This window comes from Eimeria mitis, genomic scaffold (genome assembly GCF_000499745.2).
Source record: "Eimeria mitis Houghton genomic scaffold, Emh_scaff571, whole genome shotgun sequence".
NCBI lineage: Eukaryota > Apicomplexa > Conoidasida > Eucoccidiorida > Eimeriidae > Eimeria > Eimeria mitis.
Genome location: NW_013573959.1, coordinates 7,415 through 8,098, shown reverse-complemented (window position 1 = coordinate 8,098; position 684 = coordinate 7,415). Strand labels below are relative to the sequence as shown.

General features: G+C 45.5%; 1 protein-coding gene across 1 annotated transcript in view; it reads right to left on the bottom strand.

The window, feature by feature from the left end:
- Window positions 1–533: 533 nt before the first annotated feature.
- Window positions 534–684, bottom strand: part of EMH_0016550 (enhancer of rudimentary, putative) — a gene marked incomplete at both ends in the record, with an annotated part of 2,245 nt that continues 2,094 nt past the window's right edge. The window contains one exon of the mRNA XM_013500663.1: window positions 534–684. Within this exon, the coding sequence (XP_013356117.1) occupies window positions 534–684 (151 nt within the window).

Genomic DNA, 684 nt, shown 5'->3' with positions numbered 1-684 from the left:
CCTAAACCCTAAACCCTAAACCCTAGATGGGGACCGATACAGAAGAGATCAGCAGCGTTTGCTGCTGGTGGTGCGTGAGTGTTTGCTTTTCATTTATTTATGTTTTTCTTCTGCTGTCTCCTGTTTAGTTTATTTCTTTTTTTGTGTAGCAGTGTTTTGCGTTTGTTTGTGTATCAGTGTTTAGGGGTTAGGGTTTAGGGTTTAGGGTTTAGAGAGCGAAAGCTTCTTCTGGGTTTCATCAAACCCTCTAAAACCCTAACTAAAGAAAAGACAAAACAGACAAAAATAAATAAAATAAATAAAATAAATATAATAAATAAAATAATTATTTTTTTATTTGTTTCTATCATTTATGACATCGTCAACCCCGAAGCACGCCAAACGATGTCGCGCTGTTCCCACACCTAACAGCAGCAGCAGCAGCAGCAGCAGCAGCAGCAGCAGCAGCAGCAGCAGCAGCAGCAGCAAGTAGCTAAGGCTGCTGCTGCTGCAGCTCACGGCTACAGGCGCTTCAAAAAAGGCCTCAAAATATCCTACTGAGCAGCAGCGGTGCTGGCTGACAAATATGCCGTTGCTGCTGCTGCTGCTGCTGCAGCTTCTGCTGCTGCTGCTGCAGCTTCTGCTGCTGCAACTTGTTCTGCTGCTGCTGCAGCTTCTGCTGCTGCTGCTGCTGCTGCTTCTGCC